At 36.1% G+C, this 26,110-nt stretch overlaps 1 protein-coding gene across 1 annotated transcript; it reads right to left on the bottom strand.

Moving 5' to 3' along the window:
• Positions 1-1,145: 1,145 nt before the first annotated feature.
• On the bottom strand, positions 1,146-25,999 carry NDUFS1 (NADH:ubiquinone oxidoreductase core subunit S1). The gene is made up of 19 exons (XM_054585768.1): positions 25,827-25,999; positions 22,411-22,475; positions 21,824-21,915; positions 19,695-19,802; positions 18,921-18,997; positions 18,436-18,517; positions 18,222-18,352; positions 17,482-17,667; positions 14,736-14,870; positions 13,985-14,099; positions 12,455-12,600; positions 12,076-12,204; positions 10,512-10,641; positions 8,038-8,198; positions 5,618-5,772; positions 4,190-4,365; positions 2,580-2,714; positions 2,407-2,479; positions 1,146-1,479 (listed from the first exon to the last, which is right to left on the bottom strand). Exons 2-19 carry the CDS (start codon positions 22,469-22,471, stop codon positions 1,388-1,390), a joined length of 2,184 nt encoding a protein of 727 aa, XP_054441743.1. The 5' UTR covers positions 22,472-22,475; positions 25,827-25,999; the 3' UTR covers positions 1,146-1,387.
• Positions 26,000-26,110: the final 111 nt, after the last annotated feature.

Raw genomic sequence — 26,110 nt, 5'->3', positions numbered from 1 at the left:
GCACTATTTTATGTTTTTGCTCTCTTGTAAGGGTTAGAATCCAACAGGCTCAGTAAATCTTACTTGAACTGGTAAAAATTTTATCAAAATAAGAATTCTGCATATAATAATAATTTTCACAACGCTGGTGGATGGTCTGTAGTAGCAGTATTTCACTGATTGGGTTGACCTTGGATAAATGATTTAATTACTTTGATCCTTGGTAAAGTAATGCTTTTCTTGGAAAAAACCCAAAAACCTGAAGGTTGTATTAGGCATAACTTTCCGTTACAATTGATGGAATTGAGTTTATATGAAGAAACCAGAAAGTAATAAGGATTACAAAACAAAAGAATTCTGAACATGGATTTTGAAAAAATTTAATACAGCTTTAGGTTATCTCCTAGATCAACTGAAATTTTTACTGCCTTTTTTTTTATAATTAAAAATTATGAAAGCTATTAGTTGTCTACTGCTGGAATAATTTATTTGACTTAATACTTATACATGGTGCTAATATAATGAATATGAAACATCAGTGAGGACCTAGATTATCTATTTCTTGAGACTGCCCTCATTCTAAGAGGGTGTGTGTGATCTATTATCCAAAGAAAAATGTCACATAACCATTATGACATCATATAAAAAGGTTCAAGTATATTACCCATTAACTTCCTCAACATTAATTCTTAGAAGGAACGACGTGTATAATATGTAATAATGGCAGGGGATTATGCGTAGCATTTATGAACACTTTTGGAGTCACAGAGAAGTAGGCTTCAGCCTGATGTTTTTGCTGTGGCCCTGGGCAAGCTACCTAATATCCCTGGACTTCAGTTTCTTCACCTGTAAAATGAGATCGTACTACTTCATAAAGTTGGAGCAAGGACAAAACAAATACATATAAAACCAGAGTGCTTACTTAGCATGTAGAAAAAGCTGAGTAATTATTAGCTGTCATTATAATTTTCCATGATACATACATGGTTATATATTTTACATACTTGGCCTAACAGAATGTTTAAATCTTTACTTTGGCACTAGAAAAAAGGAGGTCCTAATAGGAACTTATTTCATCCACTTATAAACATAAATGATCTATAAAGATGAACAAAAATTCATATTTTAAGGATTTTCTTTGTATTTGTCATGAAGATTATCAACGCTTTTACATGAGAGAGCATTAGTATACATTTTTTATTAAACTATTTAATGTTTACACACAATACATACATTTTTTTGGAACCTCAAAGGTCTTTGATGATTGCAATGTTGTTTTCAAATTAGCATGGTAGAACCTTAAATATTACATCATTCAGATTATTTTTTAAAGAGATAAACCTCTAAGAGATCACTCCAACATAATTGTCCATTAAGTATCTGTAACACAACTGGGTTCCTAGATGTTTCAGCATATGGATGGTTCCTCCACCGCCTGGGCCCCCTCTGTGACAGCTTTCACACATTTGGCCATTGTCTGTGAGGCTCTGCTGATTGAATCTGAAAGACAAAAAGAAAAGGTGCATTTATAGAATACAACTTTAAAAAAGCACACAGTAAAACTTGCTTGTTTCACATATTCAGGAACAAAAAATAAAAGCTATATAAAACTATGCAACTACATGTAAATTTTGTGAGATCAACCAACAGATTCAGAAAATAAGCCCCTTATTAGCTAAATGCTTTTTTAGTAAGTACTCCTAGGTATGATTAAATAATTATGTACAGTCAAACAAGGTGCCAGTATACAACCATATTACAGAAAAGTATTAAAGACATAAAAAAAATATGTAAAATACTGTCACTGGAAAAAAGGTCACGAAACTATGTATACTAAAATCCACTAAATTCTACACTTTATGGGTGAAGTTTATGGTTATGTGAATAATATTTCAATAGCTGTCAAAAAACCCATAGTAACTGAATAACCTGTTTTTGTTAAAATAAATATGTATATATCCCTCAATAATTGACCAAAATGCTAAAATATATAGTTATTTCTGGGTAGTGGGATCATAGTGAGTTTCTCTTAGTCTGTGTTCCTTAAAACCATTCCTAACAATTTACATCAGAAGCACCATTTATCACATTTTACCACTAAAGTGTTTTGATTCTTCCACTGTAATTTTCAGGAAAACCTTCACAGAAAAATTCTCCCTAAAATGCTACACAATATTTTACATACAACAGTAAAATTTTACATTTAAAATCTATTAATTTTTCTTGACTTTTCGCACTCTGCTTACATTTCAGAAAGTTACAGTAAAAGTGGACAATATGAATTATATTAGTTCTGATGTTTTAAAAATTTTCAAAGACTAAAAATATCAAATATTACCACTAACAGGTTGGAATCATAATGCTAAATTAGGTGATCTTATTCCTTACCACTTTTCATACTTGGCAGTCATGTTGACAATTGCATACCTGTCATGTAGAAGTCTTTTATTGTTAGCTGAGGCGGAACAAGGGGATCAGCAAGAAGTTGCTGGTTCACTAGCTGCAAAAAAGGAGTAAGAGATCACTAATAGTACTGAAAACTATTTCTGTTACACTAGACAATACACTATTGTGAAAACTGCATATAGGTAAGTTTCTACCTTGGAGAGCTCACTTGCTTGCTGGAAATAATTTGCTCCTTCAACGTCATCATATCGAACAAGATTAGGAGAGACTTCTTCCAATCTGTTCCTTACTTGATCCAGAGTGTCATATGGAAGAGTTATACCTGCAATCTATACAATATCAGGTCCCAAAGATTGACATAAAGCTTTAATATTTAAAATTTTCAAATAACACAGAGGTGGGCAAAATTATGTTTATGATTGTTGATATGGAATACAATAATTAATAAATAATAATACAAGCATAAACTCTTGTGTTTCGCATACTCACAACTGAAAACCTACTTTGTTCATCCCTGTATCTAACTGCAGTATGGTGAAATAATGCAGGTACTACTGAAAAATCTACTGATGTCCATTAGTGTGTATAGTAAGCATGTGGTTAAGTGGGGGAAACAATTGTAAAAAATTCTACTAATTCATAAATAGCTGTCAGTACATTAGTAATTTATCTTTAGAAAACAGACTGAGTATAAAGTAAATGATTAGCCTTGGCTAGTGTGGCTAAATGGACTGAGTGCCAGACTGTGAATCAAAGGGTCGCCAGTTCGATTCCTGGCCAGGGTACAAGCCTGGGCTGTGGACTGGGTCTTGGGTTGGGGACCTGCAAGACACGAATGATTGATGTTTCTCTCCCTTTCTTCTTCCTTTCCTCTCTCTCTAAAAATAAATAAAATCTTTTAAAAAAGTAAATGATTAAAGGATAATGCTATGTTAAATATGAATGCTTCTGCCAACCTGTGATTTGATTATATGAGGGGTGACTCCCCCCAAAAAAACACTAGAATTTATTTATAAAAATTTGCATATTTGGCTTATATATTTAAATTTCAGTGACCTTCAAAGTACTCTCCATTTGATGCAATACAGCCAGTGAGACATTTTTCCACTGCTCAAAAGTTTTAAAACTCATTGACATGCCCTTTAGTGCTTCTGCCGTTTTTTTGTTTCACCTACTCGACATTGGCAAAATGTTTCCCTTTGAGGACTTTTTTCATCCAGGGAAACAAACAAACAAAATAGCTGCTTGGGGTGAGATTGGGTGAATAGGGACGGTGGGGCACAGGAGTCATGCTGTTTTTGGTCAAAAACTGCTGAACAGAGGCAGGTGTACTTGTAAATCACTCATTATGAAATGGGCAAACCCTTTCAGTTTTCAAAAAAAAAGTTCACTGAGGCCAAATATAACCTCTTAAAACAACACCAGCTGGTACACTCATACGATCAGTTCCTATTATTACTAAACGAGCAAGGGAAGCCTGTACTACAAGGGGCTCACCATCCACAAGATGATCCCAGGTTTCTTTTTGGGTCACCCCTTGTATATAAAGTTTACAGATAACTATCTATTACTTTAAATCCGATGATGATTCTTTTTACAGCAGAAGGAGTTCAAAGAAACATCAAAAGACAAGTCAAAAATAAAAATACTAATTTCAAATCCCAATTTTTAAAACACATTTTTCCTACAGAGATTATTCAAATCATCTTTGCATTTTAGACTTATACCCTCCTAGACTTTGAAAATCACTCTGACAAGCTAACACATCAAATATCCTGTTAACAGCATCACCAAGAACAAATACCTCCGAGAGGGCTCTTATAATTTTCCAGTCTTCTCTTGCCAAGCCCGGAGGTGTCACTGCTACTTTTGTCTGCTGAGCTCGGCCCTCTGTATTGACATAAGTAGCGGACTTCTCTGTGTAAGCAGCACCTGGGAGAATAACATCAGCTATCGGAGCTCCAACATCACCATGATGTCCTGTGAAAAGATGGGAAATGGCAAACCACATTTTAATGAAAAACTGATTAGGTACTATTAGGTGAACATAGTATACAACCTTTTAAAATTCCATTTTTAAAATTACAAAAGTGTTTTAAAAATTAAAACAATATAATACTGAAGTATTGCAATAAAAATTAAAGTCCATCTTGCCCACAATTCAACTCCCTTCCCAAAGAAAATTACTGTTAAAGTATATGATATTTATCTCCCCAGATTACTGTTTGCAAATACACAAATAAGCATATTATACACACATATATAATGCACAGAATGGAAATGCTCAGGTGAAGGTTACTGAAATTTGGTAAAGTTGACTGAAATGGTGGAGGAATAAAAGGTACACATGAATAAGACAGTAATACTACTGAAAAGGATATATACAGAAAATTATAGGAAATAGTGCACCAAGACTTTCACTCATTAATAGTTTAACAAAACTGTTGGTGGGGGGGACCTTGAATTAAATAAAAGAAGAATAACATAAAGTTTGATCTCATTTCTGAACATGTTTGTATATGCACAGACAAATGTATGAAGCATGCATATCAAAACCACCATCAATAATTTTCTCAGAATAGGACTACAATAAAAATAGGATTTGAGTTTATGCATTTTGGACAAATTTTATCAACAAAGATACAAACTATTACATAATGCCTTTTTGTGCCATGAAAAACCTATTATAAATTTATGGTGTTTATGTGTAAAATGAAGTGGGAAGTTATATAATACTTTTCTCTGTAAAATATCCAAGAATTTCTAGACACCATTTATTCCAGGGAAACTTGGTTACATTTACAATGAATGAGAGATCAAGAAAATCAGTGAAATATAAAAAGCCCAGTAAGTACTGTTAAATATAAATCATTAAAGTCCTGTAACACAGGACGCATGATTTTTAACTTTTTACACTGTTTCTTTGAAAAGCTGGATTTTAATGTTATATAACATTTCATTGTATAAATAAACCATAATTTAACCACTCCTGTGACTGGGAGCATTTAAGTTTCTTCTAATTCTCTGTTATTAAATAAAATCAAGTAATAATTCTAAATAGCAATATCAATTATGTAATAAAACATAATTTGGTTTTTAAAAATACTGGTAGGGTATGTGGGGGGAAATCCTGAATGGAAAATATTCAATCCACTAAATATATTGCTGTACAGTTTCTAACATACGCAGTATACTATTCTCTTTTATTTTTGGTGTCACAGATGCTACCTACCTTGATAAATAATGAAACAATCCTTTGGCAAATCCTGTCGAGTGATACAACCTCCATCTGCTCCTAGGAGAAAGAGCACTTTGGGAGGGTTCTTTCGAATTGCTTCCACCCCAGGTTTATAGCCAAGGTCTAAAGCAGCTACTTGGCTTGCAATCCTGTAAAAATAGGGATTTTTAGCATATGTGCAGTTTTTGCTATAAAAAATTAAATGTAATAACTGCTCTCTTTTCTATTCAATGTTGTCAAAAAACCTTTCTTCACTTTTTTTTTTTTACCTGTTTAAAACAGATGTCAAACCAGAAACAGTCTTTTACGACTTTGAGAATGGGAAATATTAAATATTATTAGATAATATTTAATAAGATAATTCTGGAAACTTTCTGCCAATTCCAATTGTTTTAAATTGATCCTTACTCAACATGGTTAAGCATAGAACACCTGATAAGCCAAACATACTGAATAAATAAATGTACTGAAGTATTGGAATCAAAAGCCAACATAGTCAATTAGAGAAAAATAGGTGATTTTGAAAACCAAAAGGGATAAATTTAAACACCACTCATAAGACTATAATTCCGAGGAAATGGTAATTAACACAATGGCGTATGTCTTTATGGAATTTTTTCTGTGAACGTGTATTATTCTTATAAGCAGAAAATCTTTTAAAGAAGAGGTCTGTAGTAACTATCTGAGTACTTTGAACAATTCTAAGTCTTGTGGTCTAGTTTCCTACTGTTAACTTTCTTTCTAGAAATAGCCATTCTGAGGGCTTACTGTGTATAGAGCTTACTGGTCTTTTACCTCTTTGTTAAGGGAGGAGGGCAGTTCAAACCGACTCCCACTAGAAGCTGGGGCTTTGTCAAACTCTCTGATGGAACAACATCAAAAGAATACTTAAGACAGCCCTGACCACGTGGCTCAGTTGGTCAGGCCTCGTCCCACAAGGGGAAAGGTCTCCAGTTCTATTCCTGGGCAGGGCACATGCCTAGGTTGTGGTTCAGTCCACAGTTGGGGCATGCACAAGAGGCAGCCAATCAATGTTTCTCTCTCACACTGATGTTTCTCTCCCTCTCTTTCTCCCTCCCTTCCACTCTCTCTAAAAATAAATAAATAAAATCTTTAGCCCTGGCTGGTGTGGCTCAGTGGATTGAGTGCCAGCCTGTGAACCAAAGGGTCCCTAGTTTGATTCCCAGTCTAGGACAGATGCCTGGGTTGCGGGCCAGGTCCCCGGCTAGGGACACGCAAGAGGCAACCTCACATTAATGTTTCTCTCCCTCTCTTTCTCCTTTCCTTCCCCTCTCTCTAAAAATAAATAAAATCTTAAAAAAAAAAAAGACATTAATAAGTGGAAAGACATCCTGAATTTATATATTAGAAGACTTAACATTGTTAAGATAGCAATGCTCCCCAAACTGACCTCTGGATCCAGTACAATACCTATTAAAAATCAAAGCTGAATCTTTTGCAGTAACTGACCAACTAATTAATTCTAAAATTCTTATGTAATGCAAAAGACCCAGAATAGCCAAATCTATCTTTATAATGAACAGTGAGGAATCATAATACCCAATTTAAGAACTTGGCTCCCCTTTTCTCTCCTGCCACATACACAATACTTTTTTTCTTAATTTCCCTCATTCTAAGCCTTGAAGTCTCTGTCTCTCTCAAAGATTCGGGCAGAGACTCACACTCACTTATGATAGAGCCCACCTCATCTTGAAAAACAAACTGAGTAAGCCTAAGTTTGCCTCTGGGAGAACAGTCAGTAAACAATAAAACTATAGGGCCGACTGAAAGATTCTCCAAAAATTAGGCCCTTGCCAGGCAGCTCAGCTGGTTAGGGCATCATCCCCATACGTGAAGGTTGCGGGTTTGATTCCCATTCAGGACACACACAATAGGCAACGAATGAATGCATAAGTGAAACAACAAATTGGTGTTTCTCTCTCTAAATCAATTTTTTTAAAAAGCCATAAAAAACAACAGTAATTATCTTCAGATAGTGAAATAAGAATAATTTCTATTTTGTACACTTTCTTCTCTTTCAAACTAAACTTGCATTATTAATATAGTCAGCAGAAAACTTTACTTCAGATATATTCTCATGTTAGCTTACATTTTCACCATTTAATCAAAGACTTGTTGCTATTTTTGAAACAAGTTATACTGGTACAGATTTTCAAGATTTTCTCAGCACTTACTGCTATTTTGGATATTTTTAGTATTATTTTATTACCCTGGGTTTTTCTCACACAGAAAGTAAGGTTTCTATTTCATACCAGCTACTGAGATGTTAGATATTAAGTTTTTTTGTAAATCTAAATGTGACAATGTAATATATATATATATACACACACACACACACACACACACATGAAATTACTTGAACTTTATATTATATAAAACAATACTCGACCTACCTGTGAAGGATATTCATAACTTTCCAGTCACTGGCAACCCCACTGCTTGTCCGGATCTTTTGAGCAATGCTGGAGACGGCTGCAAGAATTGCTGCCCCATCATTTCTTTGGAGTGCAGAGCTACCCAAAACCACCATAGGTTTTTTAGCTTCCTTTAGGACCTATTTAAAAAATACGTTTTGTCAATTAAAAAAAAAGAAAACTAAACCAAATTTGCATCTACAATATGCTGTCCACAAGTTTTAGTTAGTCAATGTATAGACATGCATACAGCCACATTTAATCAAAAACATCTTGCCAATGCTATGTGAAATGGTTAAAGAAGTACCAGATAAAATAGATTTTCTGAAAGTAAGCATTGGGAATCAAAATCCTGGGCAAATATCCTTTGGTCAGAATGATTACGGGCAGGCCCCAGAAAAAGTGGGGAATGTTCCCTGTAGAGATGCAAGTGGTACTATGTAACAGGGCAAACCATGCTAAGGGACCATGTCTGTTTTCTCTATATATTTTCCATTCTCCAGAGAGGGAAGACGGAGGAAAAGTAATGATCACTAGATCACAATGCAGTTTTCTTTTACCCATAACTTCTTGAGTGCCAAAAACTAAGGGGGAGTGACTCCCAAGAGCAAAAGGAAACTAGAGATTTGGTGGAGGATGAAATAGTTAGAAGTAAAGCTATAGACTACACAGCTCACTTTCCTGCCCATCCTCTGTATCATTCTTCAATAAACAGCTGGCCCAATCAAAGAATCGGCATGAGAACTGTGCCTACATACTACAAAAAGGCGGCCATTCTTTGCAAGAGGCACTTCCCAAGGAAATGTGAAGAGTTCAGAGAAAGTTTACAATAGCCTCAAAGAAAATGAAAAACAACACACTCTTTTTCCACTTAAAAAGGAAAAGAGTTCAAATAAGTGTTATAATAGAGAGTATTATACAATAGAAGATTTTTATATCAGAACCCTGAAAAAAAAAATTAGATATGAACACCATTCCAGAAACAGTAAAAAACAAAATAAGACATAGCTGTAAATATAGGAACAGAAAGACAGGCTATAGAAAATTATATAAAACAAACTGAAAAAGAACAAAAGAACAAAGGAAAATATGACAGAAAAGGGGATCCAATATCTGCATCGTTGAGTTCTTGATTTAAGAGAATAGAACTAATTATGTAATAAAAAACACATTTAAATCTATGATTGAAGCAAATTTTCCTGAAGAACACTAACCACCTTCTGAGGCATGCGGATGAGAACTAGAGATACAAGAAAGATACTATTTAAAAAATTTTTTTGATTATTGTAACAATCATGATAATGTTTTTCCTACTCAAAACAAATAGAGCTTGGCTGCTTTGTCCCTTTGTACTTGACTTTCTTCTTGTATACACCTGAGGCGATAAATGAAGTAATCATCTTGGAACCATGAGGAGAGGCTCATACAAACACACGAGTGATCAAAAGCAGTGAGGATAGCAAGGAGGCAGGCTCCTTCCTGGATGACATCCTGCATCATCTGTCAAGCTGCCTACCTCGAAAACCATTGTTATGTGAAAAAGAAAAACCCCTTACTTTTTTTTAACAATCACTGCCCCAACACACACACAGACAAATCCTAAAATAAAGAGAACCTTGAATCTTCAGAATAAAAGGCACACCATGTAAGATAAAAAAAAGTGACAGAGAACTACCACCATTAAGACATTTTCTGGTGAAGTTATTAAATTTCAAGGATAAAGAATCAGGTATATAGTGTCAAGAAAAAAATATCTAGACAGGAAAAAAAATTAGGACAGAATTGGGGAGAATACAGATGATTTCAGGCTTCTCCACAGTAACAAAAGGTAATTTATAAAGTTTAGAGAAGAAAAAAAATGTGGCCGGGAACTTTCTATCTGCTACAGCTTTCTTCCAAATACTAGATATTCTCAAGCAAGCAAGAACTCAAGGAATAGGGAATCGATGAGCCCTTCTTGAAAAAATAAGAAATAAAAGACTATATTCTACAGACAGCAATGAAATGAATGTAAATACTCAGTAATAAAAAAGTCATGTAAAATTTCTTTTAGGGATAGTAACTTCTGCAATAAAGAAAGACTTCATTGAAGATTAAAGTTTAATCCTTTCAGTTACACTTCAATTTCTTTTCTGATAATTTCAAGTAATTAAACTCTGGTAAATAAGAACAGTATCATCTCATTTGGCTTGTTTGTTTGCCTGTTCATTAATCTATGTTGCTCTAGATATGAACAGAGAGATTATTACGATATTATATTGATATCATAAATAATCGATAAAATTATTTTAATCGGTTTAGAGTGGAATTTTGAATGTTTTACTTTCTTCCATGATTTAGTCTATATTGCTATAATTTTTAATGATAATCACATATTGTTATTACAAAAACAAGAAATTTCTTAAATAATATTTAAAAATCAACAAGAATAGATAGAGATAACTTGAGAGCACCTGGCTGAAAGGATGGCTACCGGAAGCAATGTCTTGAAGAATTTTGGGGGAATCTCCCAGATGGTCGTATCGGTAAGTAAGATCCACTTGACTGCCTATAAGGGCCACTTTTAAGTCATTATGAAGCCAGCTGAAATAAAAACAACAACGTTTTTAGAGCTAAATTACTGACTTACTGGCCTCATTAATGGTAGGTGTTACAAAAATGTTAGAAGCATAAAAGCACTAATAGGACATTTAACCTTAACAGATGCAATTTATTGTGTACCTTTCAAAATAAAGTGCTGCAAAAATACACACAAAGATAATTCAATTAATTGATTTTCTGTGTAAGAATGCTAACTCCGTAAACCAGCTATAAACAAATACTTTAATTTCAGAATAAATAATCTGTAGTGTTTATTTTGTCATATTTATACAAGTTATTTATCTGCTAATTATTCACTAAAGTCATTTAAATATATTTTATGAAAATAAGCTGCATGATTCACATTCACTCTCTATGGCATGGCAGTATTGGATCCAGCGCCTCCTGAAATAGTTATAAATGTGGTGACCGCATATTCTGATTTGTCACAGACAGTGCTGGTTTTTAGCTGTTATCCTGGAGTAATTAACAAATGCCCGTTTCACTCTCAACAGTGTTCCAGTTTAGACAATAAATTATATGGCTGACCTATTCGTGCATCTCTAAGATATAAAAAAAAAAACAAGCAGCATTCTACAAAATAACTGGCCTCTGTTCGGGGGGGAAAAAAAGGACTAAGGACCCATGACACTAATTATAATGTGTGACTACAGACTGGATTCTGGCAGGAAAAAATTATTCTGAAAGAAATTACAGAAAAAGTTAGTAGAATCTGAATATAAACTGTGGATTAGATAATATTGTAACAATACTAAGTACTTGATTATTAAGAGAATGTCCCTTGTTCTTACGAAATCCACAAAGAATTTTTTACGGATAAAAAGTCATCATGTTTACACCTTACTTTCAAATAATTCAGAAAATTACATTCACACATATATACACAGAACAAGAATAGTAAATACGACAAAATGTTAATAACGGTTAATATGGGTGAACAGTATTACAAAAAATAGTGTATACAAAAGCCATTCAACCATCTTGAATTATTTATAAGTAAGACAAGATATTAAAGATTGCAGTAGGGGGTGGACCTGTTAGGAACTGTCCTCCAATAATCTTTTGAAGTTTTTTTTTTAAAAGATTTTATTTATTTATTTTTAGGGAGAGGGGAAATGAGGGAGAAAAGGAGGAAGAGAAACACGGATGTGCAAGAGACACACTGATCAGCTGCCTCTCACACACCCCCAAACGGGGACCTGGCCAGCAGCCCAGCCATGTGTCCTCATCAGGAATCAACCCTGCAATCTTCTGGTGGGCAGGCTGGTGCTCAGTCCACTGGGTCACACCAACCAGGGCAATCTTTTGAAGTTTCACTCCCACTAACACTAGTAGAAATCAACTAAAATAATAATAAATCATATATAAAATAGATTATTATTTAAATATTTTTAAACTCAGAATACTATTACTAACCTCTTTCGAATTCTAGCATTAAACAGGGGTGCCTCAAAACGTGGATTTGTACCAACCAGAAGAACAACATCTGCCTCTTCCACACCAGCAATTGTAGTATTAAGAAGATAATTGGAACGCAAATCTGTACTAGAAATACAAAATTAAAAATACAAGTTTACTTTAATGGTTTCTCCAGCAGCTCTGGGTTTGACTCTGGTGTAACACATAAAAAGAGACTGGTGGGCATGCTGGAGAATTCAAGTTGTCACATTATAGTTATTGATACTATAGATGTGTCCGCTTACACAGAGGAGAAGGGAGGGGAGGGGAGAGGAGGAGAAGGAAGAGGAGGAGAGAGCAGGGGAGGAAGCCTAGATGCTAGCTTCGTATTTCTCACCCAGCTCCTGCAGTGGGGAAGATCTCTTCAGTGCACAGGGTGTCAGAGTCCACTCTATTAAGCAAATCTTTGAGAGCTACTAGGGCTTCAGCATCCACCAAGCCACCTGCAATTGCTGCCACATCCTTGCCTTGAAAACTCTGCAACTAGAAATGAATGCAAAGGATATCACCAAGAAGTCTTCACCTAGGAATGAATTATTCAGAAAATAAAATAATTGCTTTCAACTCTAACTAAAAAAATAAAATTTAAAAAAACCAATCATTTTCAAGAGAAAGAAATTACACTTTTTTTTTTACTTTAGAGAGAGAAGAACAGGAAGGAAGGAAAAGGAGAGAGAGGGAGGGAGGAAAAAGAGAGAACGAGGAACATAAATTTTTATTTTTCTACTTATTTATTTGTCCACTGACTGATTCTTGTATACACACTGACAGGAGATCGAGCCACAACCTTGGTGTATGGGGCCTACACTCTAAACAACTAAGCTACCTGGCCAGGGCCAAACTTCTAATGAAAAGTTTTACACTAGCCCTGGCTGGATGGCTCAGTTGGTTGCAGTGTCATCCCATACCCCAGAAGGCTGCAGGTTCATTCCCTGGTCAGGGAGGCTACAGATCAATGTTTCTCCCACTCTCCTTCTCGCTTTATTTTTAATATTTTAAGTAAATTTATTATTCTTTAATTGTATTTATTTAGAGAGAGGGAAAGGGAGGAAGAAAGAGGGAGAGAAACATCAATATGTGGCTGCCTTTCATGCATGCCCTACTGGGCACCTAGCCCACAAGCCAGGAATGTGCCCTGACTGGGAATCGAACCAACGACCCCTTGTTTCACAGGCCGGCTCTCAATTCACTGAGCCACACCAGACAGGACATTCCTCTCTCTTTAGAATCAACACGTATATCCTTGAGTGAGAATTAATTTTTTAAAAAGTTTTACACCAATTATTAATTAATCTGAAAGTGAGAAGCAGGTGTACATGTAGTGCCAATGAATAACACCAGATTGGAAAGAAGCTGTTTTAAATTAGGAACAAAGGGGTCTCAAAATGAGGTCTGGAGGATAAAGACTAGAAGTTACAGTTAAATACAACTTCTTCACAAGCATCTGTCATTCCTTCAAGCCCTTTATGTTGCCTTTTTCTGACCAGAAAGCCATTCCCTCCATTTTCACTCTGACGAGCTAGTATTCATTCTTTAATTTTGCCTGAGGAGTCACCTCATCTAGGCGTCCCTGATTTGCTACTCCTGGTTAGGTACCCCTCCCACATGCTTTTTCATGTATCATTTTCTTCACAACTACCCATAGCAGCATATGATAACTGCGTAACTGTATATTTCCCCCTACAGTACTGTGGGATATGTGCGAGTAATCTCTATATCCCTACATCTAGCATACAGTTCTCAATAAATGTTTGTCAAAGATAATCTTAGTAAAAGGAAAGAAATGAAGAAATGTATATCCTTTCTTCACTGCAGATACTCCTTGAAAAATCACAAATAGTATTTATTCTATATTTCAATGTTTTACCATTCCAGCTACACGAGAGAGTGCATCCTCCCAGGAGGTATAGGTTAAAAGCCCCTTTTCATTTCTGACCATCGGCTCGGTAAGTCTTTGACGTTTTAGCCCATCATACGCAAATCTAGATAACAGAAATTACACCATTTGTGGGATCTTGCTAAACAGGCAACTATAATTCTCAAGTTTAAAATATAAGTGTTATTTAAATACAGTATTGGTTAAAGTATCAACTAAGATTCTAAATATCTTAATGCAAGTGTTTTTAATCTCAGGTTTTTATGGAGATGAACTAATACATATTTTATGAACATCAACTAAAAACTAAAACACCATCTGAAAAGCCTAACTTCTGATCATTTATTTTCAGCTACCTGAATAATCTTAAAATTACAACATAAACAATATGATAGCTGAAAAAGCTGAATCATTTTTATTTATAAAATTTGAGTACCTCTAAATAGTTTATCAAAATTATATTGTACAAACTCTAACTTATATTTAGCTTCTTTTCTCTGATGAACTGACATAGCTCCATCTACTTCAATTTCTCCATTTAGAAGAAAAATATTTCTCAAAGTTAATATGAAAACAGAGATAAATCTAGGACCATTATGTTAGTTTTGTCCAATTCTCTATATAACTAGTCCAGATTTTAATATTCATTAATTTGCAACTATAAAAAATAGCCCTTTAGAACTAAAGTTATTATAGAATTTCCTTTAAACCAAGTGCAAAAGGAGAACAATATAGCATATACCTGGTTTTATCAGAAATCCACTCCTCATTGATGTCCTCATGCATTCTTGGCAAAATCCTCATCACTTCCCCCGTTCTTGTGCTGACCACAATATTACTTCCAACTGCATCCATTACATCAATGGATTCTGTCTTTCTGAGAAAATAAATACATATACAGTATTTACAACATTGATTTTATGAATAAGAACAAAGTTTCTGCTATCTGGTTTATCCCCTGCTCCCCAAAATTTTACAATTACTTTCCTTTCTGAATTTCTAAAAATAATGGAACTCAAAGAAAATGCTAAAAAACACATACACAAACAAAACCCCTCTATTTGGACACCTCACATACAGTCCTAAAGCAAAAGTGAAACCTTTAAAATTGTTATCTGATATAGAAGCCAACTGGAAGGGCTCCAAATAGGCAAATCTAAAACAATTGGAGTATCAAAATAAATAACAAAGGGAGAGATTTCTGGTTTTGGTCAGTTACGGAGTTTGACAAATCCTTTCCCCAAATGGCAAAAATATAACTGAACAAAATTAACAAAAACAACAAATTCAGCACCGTGGATATCTACCAAAGGGATATAACATCATGAGAAACTTTGATGCCTGGAAAAACTGCTCAATTTTTGAGTAAGAACAGTGAAAAAATGTGGGGTTCTGGCTTGAGGCTGTTCTCACCCCTCTCCCACCACCCTGACCTGCAGGTTTTGCCAGGGCAGGGCAGGCTGTGAAGATGGGAGCTTCCTTCCTGCAAATTAAGACTCACTCAATTTGTAGCAATGAGTATATCCTGCAGATCCTTGATCCAAGAAGAGCAAAAGGTACTAGCCTGAGGCTGTAATCACAGCTGGGGCCAAGTGCTCCCAAAGGAGGCTGTGCATGTATGTATAGCTCAGCCCAAAGACGGCCTATGCTATTCACATACTCCTAGACAACGCTGAGATTCAAAGTGCCCAGTGGAAAGCACAAGCTGGGCTGACGCTAATACAGCTTGAACTGTGAATGTGCTCTTCTATCCACACAGATCCACTGGCAGAGTATGGAAGCCTTATTGGCTCAAAGCATTTGAACATAATCATTATCTGATTACTAAGCTTTGCAGACAGAGGGTAACACCTAAGAAGATTTGCTTACAAATAAATACAAGAATATTAAAACAGCCCTGGCAGGTGTGGCTCAGTGGACTGAGCGCCAGCCTGAGAACCAAAGGGCTTCTGGTTCAATTCCTAGTCTAGGGCACATGCCTAAGTTGCAGGCGAGGTCCCAAACAGGGGATGTATGATACACAATCACACATTGATGTTTCTGTCCCTCTCTTTCTCCTTCCCTTCCCCTCTCTAAAAATAAATAAAATCTTAAAAAAAGAAAAGCATTAAAATATGTTCAAAGAACTAAGAGAAACCATATTTGAAGAATTAAAAAGAAATATGACAACCATGAATCAACAAGTACAAAGTCTCAGTAATGATTCGAAAATTATTTTTAAAAAACCAAACAGAAATTCTGGTTTGAAAAGTGTAACTGGCCCCGACCAGGTAGCTCGGTTGGTTAGGGTGGCAGGCTGATACGCCAAAGTTGTGGGTTCCATTCCCAGTCAAGGCACATACAAGAACCAACCAGCAAATGCACAAATAAGTGGGACAACCAATCAATGCTTTTTTTTCTTTCTCCTTTCCTCGCTTTTTAAAAATCAGTAAATTTTTAAAAAATGTATAACTAATAAAAAATTTACTATAGTGGCTCAAAATAGCAAAACAAGAATGAATAAGCTTGGTAATAGATCAATAAAATTTACCCAATCTGAAGAAAAAAAAAAAGATTTGAGAAAAATGAACAGTGTCTCAAGACCTATGGGACAACATCAGGAGAACAGAGCAAACTCTCCGATTAAACATCTCAGGTATGTACTGCCCCCCCAGCCCCAATCCTTTTGCATCATAAATACATTTTAACACTTGGAATTTTAAGAAACTCCTATGTACTCTGTGGTGGAAGTTTAAAATCAGAGAGCAATTTGAATATATGTTTCTAGAACCCTGAAAATATTCAAATTTGTTGCATCTACCTACTCCATTTCTTGGTTTAACCAAAAAGAATCAGATATAAAAGAAAATTTATGAATAACAGTTTATCATAGACTTATAAAAAATAGAAAAAAATATCTAATAATAGGAACTAGTTAAATAAAGTATGCTATATCCACATAGTTAAAAACTTTATGTACAGAGCCCTGGCTAGTGTGGCTCACTAGACTGAGAGCCAGCCTGTGAACCAAAGGGTGGCCAGTTCGATTCCCCGTCAGGGCACAAGCCTGGGTTGTGGGCCAGGTCCCCAAAAGGGGGCGCATAAGAGGCAACCACACACTGGTGTCTCTCTCCCTCTCTTTTTCCCTCCCTTCCCCTCTCTCTAAAATATAAATAAAATCTTTTAAAAAAGAAAAACAATACACAATGAAGAGATTATAAATTTTTAAAAATGAAGACCATTTTACTCTTTGGAAGATCAAGTGAATAAAATAATCCTGTGGTTAAGGACTATGGAATTTATTTCCAAAAAAACTACAATTACTCTGCACAAGTTCATCCTATCCTTCAATCTGTAACTATCTTCCATCAAGAATTTACTTAAAGTAAACAAATAATAATTTAGCAGAACCCAACACTTAGGACTCAGGAAGAAAATAAATCTTAAAAAATTTTTAATAATACCAAATTAAAGCACAAAACATTGTCAAAAAATATGACGGTGAGTACCTTGTTTCCCAAGGCCGTGCAGTAAAGGCATAGGGCTTAGAGGTCAGGGCACCTACAGGACAGATATCAATGATATTCCCAGACAGTTCAGACATAAACATCTTTTCAATGTATGTACCAACTTGCATATCATTTCCTCTGCCTGTTGTTCCCAAATCATCTACTCCTGCAATTTCACTTGCAAACCTGCAAGATAAACGTGGTGTCAAACGGTTAAATCTAGCGAAATTACCTCCTTTCCTACTCATAATCACAAAGAGATAATGATTTTCAAAGCACTAAAAAAAGATATGATTATATATTTTTTTAATTGTTCAAATACATTTCTCTCTATTTTCCCGCCACCACTTCCCCTGCCCAACCCACCACCACCTCCCACCCCCAATTCTTCTCCACTGATTATATTTTCAATGGCAAGCATAATCCCTAGGAAAAAAGTAATTCAATAAATGTCTGCTTCTAATTTGAGGCCTAACACATGTAGAGAAAATTGCACAAATAATATAATATGTATATAGCTCAGCAAGTTATCAGAGAGTAAACACAGATTTTGAATTTTTTAAATCCAACTGACACTGGTATTTACTGAAAGTGACCAACTTATTCATTTTATTGGTTGATGCAAAAAAAAAAATGAAAAACACCCTTCTTCTTCCACCAAATAAAAGTGTTAGTGCACCAAATTTTGTGAATATTAGGTAACTAAAAAAATATTCCACAAGGGGGGAGGGGATAATTACCTGATGCAGCGAGTACACTGTATACATCTAGTCATGATGGTCTTTACCAATGGCCCAATGTTCTTGTCCTCCACAGCACGTTTCCCCTCTAAAAATCGGCTCCTATCACTTCCAAACATCATGGACTGGTCCTTAAGCAGATTATGAGAGGGTTAATCTAATTCTGCTGACAACATGAGACAACCAAAAAGTTTTATGAAATCAGCCTACATACCTGCAAATCACATTCACCTCCCTGATCACAAATAGGACAGTCCAGTGGGTGATTTGCTAACAAGAACTCCATCACACCTTCTCTGTATGAAAAATTGTTAACATATAATATGGTTTACATATACGCTATTTAAATAACCTTCACAGATGCATGCTATCACATAGTGTTAATTTTACACTTACTATCAGAAACATCAATGTAATCATTTTGAGTAGTATTAAACACAACCTTAAAACTGCTTACAGAAGCCTAGAATAAACTATCATTAGAGAATCTAGAATATTATGACTTAGAACAATGCAAAACTACCAAAAGTTGCTGAGTGGCCCTCAGAAAATACATTAATTCAAAATAAAAACAAACATACAAATGCAAAGTGAAAACAAGCATAATCAGTACCGGTACAGTAACACATCACTGCAGCAATATCAGCTCAACATTTTCTGCTCTAAGAAAAGTTTCTAAGCCAAGGAATAATAAAGTACCTGGCTTTCTTAGTTTTTTCTGAGTTTGTCAGGATATTCCAACCTTTCATTACTGGCATGGCACAAGCGGCTACAACCTAAAATTTCAATGGAGACATCTTTAAGAATTTGTATTTATTTGTAATTATAAGTAACCCAATATATAAAAATATTAAATTATACTTTTGAAAACAAGCAAAAAAGAGAGAATTTTGAAGACTGAATTTTTTAGTTTTCATAGTCATAATATGGTAATCTGACACTGTACATTTCTTTTAGAAACAAATAAGACATCCTACGTCTGGATTTTATTCTAATTGTCAATGCAATATTTTAAAAGAGGCTCTGAAACAGAACATCAAATTAACTTTTCTGATTAGCAGGCACTACTGAATTAAAATTGCATAAGCCAAAATGAGATTAAACTGAAAGTGAACCTCTTCACTGCAAACCTTTTCTCTAGTGAAAATGGCAGAACGTGTAAGTGCTTCTGATGTACTGTTTGGCAACTCCACATCCTAGTTGTGTGTCATACAGCCTTCTGGAAATATTGACAATTGTTAAGAGTTACCTTTATTTCTAAAATTGTTAAAATTATATAGCATGTGTTTACAAAGCACTTCCATTGATGAGTTGCCACTTCTGAAGAGAATTGCACAAAAAATAAATTCATAGATAAAAGTAAACAGGGGTAGATTTTCCACCATAATAATACTGATTCTAAATAAAGTTTGCTGCAAGATTTAAAGTTTTCTACCTTCTACAGCATGGTGTGGAATTTTAGATATCAAGTACCTTAGGAGCTTTCTCGATTTCAACAAGGCACATCCTGCAGTTTCCAGCAATTGACAACCTTTCATGATAACAGAATCGAGGGATCTGCATGCCAACCTTTTCACAAGCCTAGAAAACAAGTGAAAAATTTTTGTGTTAAAATAACCTGACCTCATCCTTGTCTTGCCTAAAACACAGGGGGGAAAATAAGGCCATCCCCTACCTACCTTATTACTTCTATTTATAAATATCTGTATCTCCATTCTTACTTCATCCCTGAAGTACCTCCTTACCTCCTTTGCTCTTGATTCCAACCTGTCTGCTCTGAGGCTGCCTCTTTAAGGATCCTCAGCATGTCTACGCCTTGTGTGGAAGAAACTAGAATGAAGTATCCTCAGGCTGTGCTGAAGGCCTGACTTCCCATTTCCACTCTGAACCCCTGTTCACGACTCCCCTCCAAACTCTGCCCCAGTGGTTCCATACACGGACCTTCTCTTTTCCTCACTGTCCTTGGATTAGAGACTCCATTTCCCACTGTCTAGCTGGCTATGATCCGGTGCTTCCTTTGGCTTTGGCTCCACATATCCCTCGCAGGACTCACTCCCCCATTGTGGCTGAAGCTCTTCCCAGTTCCTGTTTGTCTAGTAAGGGAGATTAGTTCTGATCTACCAATTACCACTCCTCCACCTCTGAGCCTGTAATAAACGTACATATTGAATTTTCCTCAAGAGTTAGCTCTTCCAATCTTAGCCCTCATGCTAAAGCACTCTTCATCAATGTCCAATGTTCTAACTACTTAGCCAAAATGTATCACATCTTCCTACACGCTGCAAGCAGTGGGTATAGTAGCGGGCAAAACAGACAGTGTCCCGGCTTTTGTACTATCTCGCATTCCATATGATTACATCTAAACTTTGATCTGCAACCCAAAGAATCCTCCCTTCTGCAAACTTTAAACTTAAATAGGCATTTATCCAAGTGTATGCTCCATAGAGTTAAAATTCAACCTATTTCTGTCCCCTACGAATATATCCACAAATAAACTAACAAAGAATTCTCAAAAATTCCTCTGCTCATCATTCCTAAAGGCCTTTCTACCTCCATTTCACTCTCCTTTGACTCTACCATCATGTTTTCATTCCCACTGCTACCATCTATTTTAGGCCTTTTCATTTCCTGCTCTACTAACGAAAGATGCTCTTCCCTTTCCTCACTCCAGTCTTGCTATTCTCCAAGCCATCATGCCACTGTCGCTCTCATACTGCGTAATAGCCACGGAAACCCTTGACGGATCAAACTACAAGCTCTTCAGCATGGCAAGTATTTTCTTCCACGACTGGACTGTCCCTACCAGAATAACTTGATTTCCTGTTACCTCACCTACATACACTTTGTGTTCTATCAATACCAAAGTAGGTGAGGCTTCCTTGTCTACAATCCTTAAAATCTCCTCAGGGATCGCCTCAGACACACCTAACATCTCTTTCTGCCACCTCCTATTCCTGCCAAAATACTCTGCACTGTAGCTTGACCATATTTTTTGTTATATATTTATTGTTTACATGTCTACACCTGGCAGATAGCCTAAAAATGGTGGCTAAAATGAATGAAGAGCATTTAGCTCTGTGACGACGTGCAGATGGAATAAAGCATCATTCCTGCATGACCAATTCTGTTACTTCTAGAAGGATTTAGAGAAACTAAATATTCAAGAATCTAGTACCCTTCATTTACCTGTTCTGTAGGTTATATTCGTAGAAATATACTGAAAACAGAAATGTTACATGAAAGTCAAAGCATCAAGCAGGCTCACAAAACACAAAGCTTACTTTCTCCCCAAACTTACCCATATTAAGGAATAATTTAAGTAACCTGAAATTTCTTCATGAGTGTTTAGAAGGCAGAAGTGAAAGAACTGCCACAGTTCACTATGAAAGTCTGAAACAGATAAATGACCTCTCACTCTGAAATGCCAAGGTTTCAAGTCATACTTATTTTCATGGAATTTTACTACCTACAGTTCTTTTATGAGCATTTCCTAAGGAATCTTGAAAATTTTAGAGGTAAATAAACAGTAGAAAGGAAATAAGTTGGTATTTAAGGAAAAAATAGAACATACACAAAAATATAGAATTAGAACACATGCCTACCTGAAGGACCGTAGTTCCTGGTTCCACCATGACAGACTGACCATCAACAAATACTTCAATCAAGTTGCTTGCTGCTGTGGCAGTTGTTCGAACTGACCATCAAAAATATTGAAGTGAAAAATAAATTAACAGAGTTGAATTTATTATAGCAGAAGATAATGCATTAACTAACCTACAAGCCTAAAATTTCTCTAGATACAAACTTATAAAATACTGAATTAGAAGAAAGCTTTTCAAATCCTGAGTACCAAACAAAATACAGTTATCTACTTTTAATAGTTAAAACTTTTAATACTACTGAAAATATGTCCGTGGGGAGACAACTTTTCAAAAGCAGAATGACTGTTTTTTCCATTTTGGCACTGATGGGCAGTTCTCATTACTTTCTATTCCATGATAATTTCTTTAAGCTGTTTTAAGGTAAAATTACATTTTCAAATTATTCTATTTGACTTGGGCCATTTGTTTCTATGTTTATTTAAAACAAATTAAGAGTTTAGGGTCCTTTCAGAAACATTCAATAGACCTAAGAATTTATGAAAATAGCAAGCTGAGTACAGACAAATGCAAATTTAAAAAATACTCACCATATTCTTTAGGAGACTTAGCAAGGCCTACTAAGGCCCTTCTAACAGGTATCCTTAACATATTGCTAAGAATAAAACAAAGCAGAGTTACATTACTGTAGAAAAATCCTAATTACAAACTTTTTTGTTTCAAAGCATCCACATACATTATTTTACTGAATATTCACAAATACTGATTCCCCCCCCAAATTCTATAGATGAGAATATGCAGTCTTAATGTGATTACTGACTTACACAATGTAAAGGAGCTAAGAGGTAGCAGCTGGTATATAAATGTGGGGCTTCTAAATCTATGTAAAGGGCAGTTTTATTGTTTTTAACTGTCAACAAATTATCACATTTAAAACACTACTATATAGTAAAATAAATTTCAAGAATAACAATTAGCTTGTCATTAATAGCTATGTAAAATAAAGCCTACCTTTCTGCCTTCATTTTCTACCAATATGTCTTCTAATATTCTATATTCTGAGCAGTTATATGTTGTACTAAAGGCTCCTGAGATATTCTGGGCTAGCTCACAAGCCCAACTCTTGAAGTGTCTAGGGTGCGATTTCCTGTGCTGACTAGTACATTTATCTTATAAATTTGCAATTATCTGTCTATACGCCTGTTCTGTTCCCACTGTATTATGAAATTCTTGAATCTTTCTATCTTCAGTGCCTCCAGGATAACACACAGTAAGCTCTTCTAAAACAGTGGTTCTCAACCAAGAACAATTTTGCTTCCCAGGAAACATTTGGAAATGCCTGCACACATTACTTGTTGTCACAACGGGGGGAAAAACTACAGGCATCCACGGGGCAGAAGCCAGGGTGCTGCTAACATCCTACAGTGCACAGGACAGTCCCATAATGAAGGATATTCCAAAGTATTAACAGTGCTGAAAGTTGAAAAATCCTGCTCTAAAAGGCTTGCTGAATTACTGAAATATATAGAAGTGGATAATATAAATAACACCAAATAAAGACATAAAGAAAAGTTAGCTTAACTTTTAGATTTTTGTTCATTCACTTTATCAGATGGGGTAAGCATCTAAATAATAATTTTTCACTTGGAATTTTAAAAAATGCAAATTATGTGATCAGATGTATCAACATAAAGCATTTCAAAGGTAAAGAGAGTAGAAAATAATACACATACCTAACTTTTAAGCATTAAGTTTCATGTACCTATTATAGATGTGTATAACTGGAAATTTCATTATATCAGATTTCAATAATTCATAGAATTCATTAATTCTGAATGTGTGATACTGAATTTGCAGACAACAGGTCTATCACCTACTGCTGATTTTGGTAAATGAAAGCTTCTGCTTCTTTATTTATAGAGCAGAAAGAAAACAATACTTCCTAGGCTATATATTATGAGTTGGAGCTCAATAAATGTCACTTAAAGCTGATGTCAACTTAGGTAGTGTTAGCCACTTAGGATCAGTTTTAAAGTGCTCCTCGTTTGCACTCCTTCTTTTTACTATCAGCACACACTGTGTATACATCTTTATTATTTCATCTAGTAAACCGCAGGTTAGTAATCAATTTTAGTACCTACTAAACTGTAAGCTCCTTGACAAGGAATAATAAACTTTGTTCATTTCCTTTTTCTGAGGACCTACTACCATGCATGCCCTTGGGAAAATAACCATCAACTAGCCTAATCACCAATTTCCAGGATAAATAACATCTGATCTATTAAAATCTACTGATATAAACTTCAATTTGCTGAATTCAAGTAATGACAGATTCAAAATCACAAATCAATAGTTTATACAATATAAAAACTTTAATGCTATTATTTTGTTTTCAGTACAATTTCAAAGTAGTGCCCACTCTTGCTAGGAAATCTACCAAAACTATGCCAGGTGTTGAAAATCAGCATCAAATCGAATACTGCACAATCCCACCATAAGAAATGCAGATTGCAGCCCTGCCTGGGTGGCTCAGTTGGTTGGAGCATCATCCTGTACACCAAAAGGTTATGGGTTCAATCCCCAGTCAACTCATAAACCTAGGTAACGGGTGCAACCCTGGTTGGGGTTCGGGGTGCATATGGGAGGCGGTTGATGGATGTTTTCTTTCTCACATCAATGGTTCTCTCTCTCCCTTCCTCTCTTTCTAAAATCAATAAACGTATCCTCAGGTAAGGAAATACAGATTGCATAACTTTGATACATACTCCACACATATTTACCATATAGGAACAACGCTTTTTGTTATAGGGACAATACTACTCCACATTCTCCACTCTTCACTTCTCTCCCTCCAAGGTATTACCCTATTCCAAGCCACCAACATCTCTAGCCCCCTCACAGGTCTCTGACTTCACAGTTCCCACAGCCTCTCCCTTCTTTCCACCAGGTGTGGCCTCAGACTGAAATGCTCCTCCCTCAGATCTTCTGGCCCCTTCTCATCCTCCCAATTTTGGCTTCAAAGCCTTCCTCATGGAGACTTTCATTGACTATCTAACATTTCCTAACTGTTCCCCAGTCATGTTACGCATTTAATTCTTCTTCATGGACTTCTTTCTAGCTTATAGTAGGTGTTCAATAACTATTTGCTAAACGAATTCTATCTCCAATCTCTGTACATAAACATGCACTTTCTTTGAATTAGACAGTGTGGTTCTCAGGCAACACTGTAATACCCTGCTTAACAATGCACACATAATGTGGTGAAAAAAAGAAAACATTCCTCAAAAAAAAAAAAATCACCTTGATGTTTATTTATCAGAAATAGTTCACGTTACATTTTCTATACCCTCAATCCGTTTTGAGCAGTTACCTGATCCACAATCTTACAGTACTGTACATGCACTAGATCCCAAGAACTTTTAAACAGTGTAGCTTTGTTATTCGCAGTGCAACCTTGGTCTAACTTTTTGTGTATCTTTTCCTTCGGTTTCCCCACCAGTGAAAGGAATAAATTTTGCCCAATGCAATCAATGCACAAAACTAAGGACAAAAACAATCAGAGGCGTGGACGGTTGCTAAGGCAATAGAGGCGAAAACAGTAATGCACTGTACCAGCTATGTACTAATTTTGCAGAAAATGCTCAGTCTTTAGGCCTAAGTCACTTGACACCGGTCCTCTTCCAGGGAACAAAACGACCTCCTCTCTAGAAAGGGTAATGTCCTGCATTTCCCCTGCGGAGGGAAGGTCACCCACAGCCTGCGTTCAGGCCGGCGCTCCCCAGGGCCTCCAGAGCCTCTTCTTTGCTGCTCCAGCAAGACCAGAGCCCGTGGCTACACAGGCCTTCCCTGCCGGCTCTCAAGGGTTCCCGGGGAGGCGGAGTGGGACGCGGCGCCCAGTCAAGGACAAGAGGAGAATTAGTCTCCTGGGCCAAAAGAAATAGTTCTGTTAAGAAGTAAACTACTGTGGCCGAGGCTTCTCAACCTTCTCACCCAAACACGACCTCACCTTCTCCCTAGAGCCGCCGAGGGTGCTCTGCAGAACTGTCTGCACCACACCGACCCCCTTAAGAGCCCGTTGCTTATTAAATATGGCGGCGTTGGCTAACTCCGACTGCCGGGCCTGGAGAACGGGAAGCCAGGAGGGACTAGAGACTTCAGATTCGACAATGTCGCCGCTCAGACTGAGTTCGGCAACTTTCGTCAGTTTGACAGAAGGCGGGGCGGAGGGCAAAGCAGCCGGGAGGAGGCGGAGATCGGAGGCCGGGACCGCAGTTCCGCCGGAAGTGGCCG

The sequence above is a fragment of the Pteronotus mesoamericanus genome, unplaced genomic scaffold (genome assembly GCF_021234165.1).
Source record: "Pteronotus mesoamericanus isolate MK-2021 breed Mesoamerican mustached bat unplaced genomic scaffold, CSHL_Meso_final contig_90, whole genome shotgun sequence".
Classification (NCBI taxonomy): domain Eukaryota; kingdom Metazoa; phylum Chordata; class Mammalia; order Chiroptera; family Mormoopidae; genus Pteronotus; species Pteronotus mesoamericanus.
Note: the sequence above shows the minus strand (reverse complement) of the source record. Positions and strands in the feature narration are given on the sequence as shown.

Excerpts from the sequence above, each read along its gene's own strand:
- NDUFS1 (XM_054585768.1), bottom strand. The coding sequence starts at position 22,471 with ATGTTAAGGATACCTGTTAGAAGGGCCTTAGTAGGCCTTGCTAAGTCT. Across the intron at positions 12,205-12,454 it reads TTCCCCACTGCAGGAGCTGG|TACAGATTTGCGTTCCAATT; the intron begins GTGAGAAATACG and ends TTGTATTTCTAG. Across the intron at positions 2,480-2,579 it reads AAGCAAGTGAGCTCTCCAAG|CTAGTGAACCAGCAACTTCT; the intron begins GTAGAAACTTAC and ends CCTTTTTTGCAG.